This window comes from Eimeria tenella, genomic scaffold (assembly GCF_000499545.2).
Source record: "Eimeria tenella Houghton genomic scaffold, Eth_scaff855, whole genome shotgun sequence".
Lineage (NCBI taxonomy): Eukaryota > Apicomplexa > Conoidasida > Eucoccidiorida > Eimeriidae > Eimeria > Eimeria tenella.
The window spans coordinates 1-4,428 of NW_013545969.1; the positions used below are offsets into that span (position 1 = coordinate 1).

General features: G+C 56.8%; 1 protein-coding gene across 1 annotated transcript; it reads right to left on the bottom strand.

Moving 5' to 3' along the window:
* Nucleotides 1–1,130: 1,130 nt before the first annotated feature.
* On the bottom strand, nucleotides 1,131–3,889 carry ETH_00022100 (uncharacterized protein; the record flags this gene model as incomplete). Its single annotated transcript, XM_013380746.1, has 8 exons — nucleotides 1,131–1,203; nucleotides 1,529–1,594; nucleotides 1,836–2,311; nucleotides 2,455–2,645; nucleotides 2,768–2,849; nucleotides 2,998–3,232; nucleotides 3,449–3,561; nucleotides 3,770–3,889. 8 exons carry the CDS (start codon nucleotides 3,887–3,889, stop codon nucleotides 1,131–1,133), a joined length of 1,356 nt encoding a protein of 451 aa, XP_013236200.1.
* Nucleotides 3,890–4,428: the final 539 nt, after the last annotated feature.

Sequence of the window (4,428 nt, forward strand, 5' to 3'; positions counted from 1 at the left end):
TGAAGGCGTACGACTGCAGCAGCAGCAGCAGATTCAGCAGCAGCAGCAGCAGCAGCAGCGGCTGCCTGGACGTCTGGACTGCCCACCCATCAGCTGTAATGGACCTGCAGCAAATCTGCTGCGGCAGCAGCAGCAGCAGCAGCAGCAGGGACTGGATAGTGGCTTCAGGCGACTCAGACGGGGGGGTTTACATTTGGGCCCTAGACCCTAAAGCTCTCCTCAGGGGGCCCCAGGGGCCCCTCCTAAACCCTCAGGGGCCCCTCCTAAACCCTCAGGGGCCCCTCCTAAACCCTCAGGGGCCCCCGCTAAACCCTCAGGGGGCCCCTCTAAACCCTTAGGGGCCCCTTCTTGGCCATCTAGTGCCCCCGCTAAACCCTCAGGGGCCCCTTTTAAGCCCTTCGGGACCCCTGGCAAACCCTTGGGGGCCCCGAACCCTTGGGGGCCCCTGCTAAACCCTCAGGGGCCCCCGGGGGCCCCTGGGAAGCAACTGCGCACAGGGGCCCCCTTTAGAAAGTTGGGGCTGCTGCTGCTGGCTGATTCCATGGCTAGCTGAAGTGGCTAGTGCGGCAGCTAGCTAGCTAGCTAGCTGGCTGTCTAGCTAGCTAGCTAGCTGGCTAGCTAGCTGCTTAGCTAGCTAGTTAGTTAGCTAGCTAGCTAGCTAGCTGCCCAGCTAGCCAGTAGCTGCTGGGCTTGCTGATACAATTAAGACAGTGATGAAGTGCATGTGCAGAAGTTCTATAGCTAGCTAGCGGGTCAGCTAGCTAGCGATTTAGCTAGCTAGGGGGCCAGTTAGCTGTAGACCTCGCTAGCTAGAAAGCCAGCTAGCTAGCCAGCTGGCTAGCCAGCTAGTTAGCCAGCTTGGTAGCTGATCAGCCAGCAAGAGAGCCACTTCGGCAGCCTGACAGCTAGCTAGCTAGCTAGCCAGCTAGCCAGCCAGCTAGCCAGCCAGCTAGCTAGCCGATGGACTGGCGAGAGGGCCACATAGGCAACCTAGCGGCTATCTGGCCAGCTAGCTAGCTAGCTAGCTAGCTGGCTAGCTGGCTGGCTAGCTAGTTGGCTAGCTAGCTGGATGGCTCGCTGGGTAGCTAGCTGGATAGCTCCAGCTAGCTAGCTAGCTGGCTAGCTGGCTTTTAGAGAGACAGGGAGCCTAGGGCTTCTGGGTCCAAGTCCGGGTGGCGAGACAAGAAGTCCTTCAAAACCGCCCTGCAGCAGCCGCAGCCCCAAACCCTAAACCCTAGAACCTTCGACCCAAACGCTAAACCCTAAAACCTTCGCCTCAAACCCTAAAACCCTGGTCCCAAACCCTAAGCCCTGTCTTTTCTGTCCCCAAACCCTAAACCCTGTCTTTTTTGGCCCCAAACCCTAAACCCTAGAACCTTGGCCCCAAACCCTAAACTCTTGAACTTTGGCCGCAAACTTTGAAATCTGGAACCGTGGCCCCAAACCCTAAACCCTAGCAGTTGGACCCAAACCCTAAACCCCAGAACTGCAAGCAAAACGCGAACTGGGGTTTAGGGTGTAGCCTCACAAGTAATCCCCGCTGCTTAAAATGGCTGGGGGGCCCCCAGCAGCCATAGCATTGAACAGCAGCAACCTGAGCAGCCGCAGCAAGAGCAGCAGCAAGAACAGCAGCAGCAACAACGTTGGGAGCAAGGCAAAAAAGAGCAGCAGCACAAGCCGCTGCATTGGCAGCAGCAGCAGCAGCAGCGACTGCCCTTTGCTCGCTAGGCGTTGCAGCTCAGCCTCAGGGGGGCTAGGGTTTAGGGTTTAGGGTTTAGGGTTTAGAGCGCTACCCGCAAGGTGGAGAGAGACGAGGAGCTAGCGGCAGCAGCAACCGCCAAGCCAGTTCAAATAAAGCAGCGAATTCTTTTGCTGCAGCAGCAGCCAACTGCTGTGCTGCTGCAGCATCCGCTGCATCCGCTGCATCCGCTGCATCGGCTGCTGCTGCTGCTGCTGCTGCTGGTGTCCTGCAGCTAAATGCAGCAGCATCAAGAACTGCACACAGATCTGCTGCGCTGCCCTCAGCAGCAGCGAGGAACTGCTCGGCTTCTTCTGCTGTTTTTGCTGCTGCTGCAGCCGTGTCAGTTGCTGCAGCTGCTTCGGCAGCAGCTGGCGGCGCATCCATTGTTGCTGCTGGTGCTTCTTCTGGTGCTTCTGCTGCTGCTTCTGTAGCTGTCGACCCGGTGGGGGCCTCTGGCTCAGCTTGTGCTGCTGCTGCTGGTGCTGCTGCTTCTGTGCCATCAGCACGCAGCAAGTCCTGCTGCAGCTGCAGCAGCAGCAACCGAACGGTGTCGCTTTCCCGTAGTCCACTCTGCATACAGCAGCAGCAGCAGCAGCAGAAACTGCAGAAAGAAAAGCAACGATAGTGGCTGCCGAAGTGGAAAGTGCGGCACAAACAGCAGCAGCAACAGCAGCAGCAACACCAGCAGCAACAGATTGAGTAAGGCAAGTCACCTGCTTCAGCGCTGAGCAAAAAAATGCCACATCTCGAAGAGGCAGCAGCATTTTGCACCTGCTGCTGCTGCTGCTCCCGCTGTTGCTGCTGTCGCTGCTGTTGCTGCTGCTGCTGTGGCTCTGTAAAGCTGCTGCGCTCTTGAGGGCCGCAGCAATCCTGCTAAAGAGGCGACGGGCCAAAGACAGTGGCACTGCAGCAGCACAATGCAGCAGCAGCAGCAGCAGCAGCAGCAGCAGCCGATCTCAGATTGGGCCCTGCAGCATCACCGTAACAGCAGCAGCTGCAGCAGCAGAAGCAGCAGCAGCAGCATACTCTCATATTCCGTAGCAGCAAAAAGTCCTCCACTAATCCGCAGCAGCAGACGAGGGGCCAGCAAAGCGGGATGCGCCCAATTCTGCAGCAAACCACACCGGACCCTAAACCCTAAACCCTAAACCCTAAACCCTAGGCCCTTAGGCTCAACTTCAAGAACAGCAACAGCAGCGGCAGTTGCCTCTATCCCAGCAGCAGCAGCAGCAGCAGCGGCAGCAGCAACAGTGTACCAGGAGGCTCGGGCTTGCATCCCGCAGCGTCTGCTGCACCAGCTGCTCCATTGCTGATGCTTGCTGCTGCTCTTGCTGCTGCTGCTGCTCCTGCAGCTGCTGCTGCTGCAGCAGCGGCTCTGCTGCAGCAGCCAAGTGCTTAGCTAGCTGCTGCTGCAACGCGAACCGCTGGTGCAGCAGCAGCACAAAAGATGGGAGCCACGGAGTCAGTGTGTGAGCGTCCAAAGCCAGCAACCTGCACATAAACCCTAAACCCTAAACCCTAAACTCTAAACCCTGAACCCTAAACCCTAAACCCTGAAGAGTAAACCCTACACGCTTGTTATCATTGCTAAAGCTTAAATGCATGCCAAGAAAAGCCAGCACCTACACGGCAGGTCCCAATATACATGCCCTAGCGAATAGTAAACCCTAAACCCTAAACCCTAAACCCTAAACCCTAAACCCTCACCGCTGGGCTACCGCATTGATCGTCTCGTGGCCAAATGACCCGCGGAGCGTTCGCCTGTTTGCTGCTGCTGCAGCAATAGCTGCTAGAGAAGGAGCAGAAGCCACAGGGGCAGCCTGCAGAAACACTCGTAAACCCTAAACCCTAAACCCTAAACACTAAACGCTAAACCCTAAACCCTATATCCAAAAAGCAAGGCTCCAACAAGCAGACTGCTGGGTATAGAATCATGCCTGGCGCAGCTGCAGAGTCAGCAACGCCTGCTGCTACTGCTGCTGCTTGTGCTGCTGTCTTGTGCTGCTGCTGCTGCTGCTGCTGCAGTACCTGGTGCAGGTGCAGCGCGAGAGCAGCAGCAAACTTGCGGCCTTGGAAGAAAACCCCCGAGGGTTTAGGCAGATAGCGAATCCGAGTGACACGTCGCTGGGAGGATTCCCAGGCTTCCATGCTGCGCATTACAAACCCTAAACCCTAAACCCTAAATTCTCGCTGGCGCTCAGTATGGCGCGATGCAACAGCGCATCCAATCCTGTCTGTTGGTCTCCAGAACCCTAAAGGAAAAGATGGGGGTTTGCTCCTGACTCTCCGGCAAATTAGCTCTAGGGTTTAGGGATTAGGGTTTAGGGTTTAGGGTTTACTCGACGGGGTCCATTGACTGCCAAGTGCGAGGCGGCGGCGGCGGTGGTTTAGGGGGCAGCAATCCAGCGCCCTGTGCCATGTGGAGCTCCTCCTTCAAACAAGAAAAAATTAGGGTTTAGGGTTTAGGGTTTAGGGTTTGGGGTTTAGGTGGCTGGGCATCGGACAAAACCCTGAAGCGTGTTACGTGCGCGAGACCAGCCTGTTCCCTTCCAGGTCTCTCCGTTCTTCGGGGTTTTGTTTTAGGGTTTAGGGTTTAGGGTTTAGGGTTTAGGGTTTAGGGTTTACTGCGGTCATGATGGCTGCTTTCGCAGAGAGCGGCGTCGCCTCAACTAAAGACAGAAAACCCT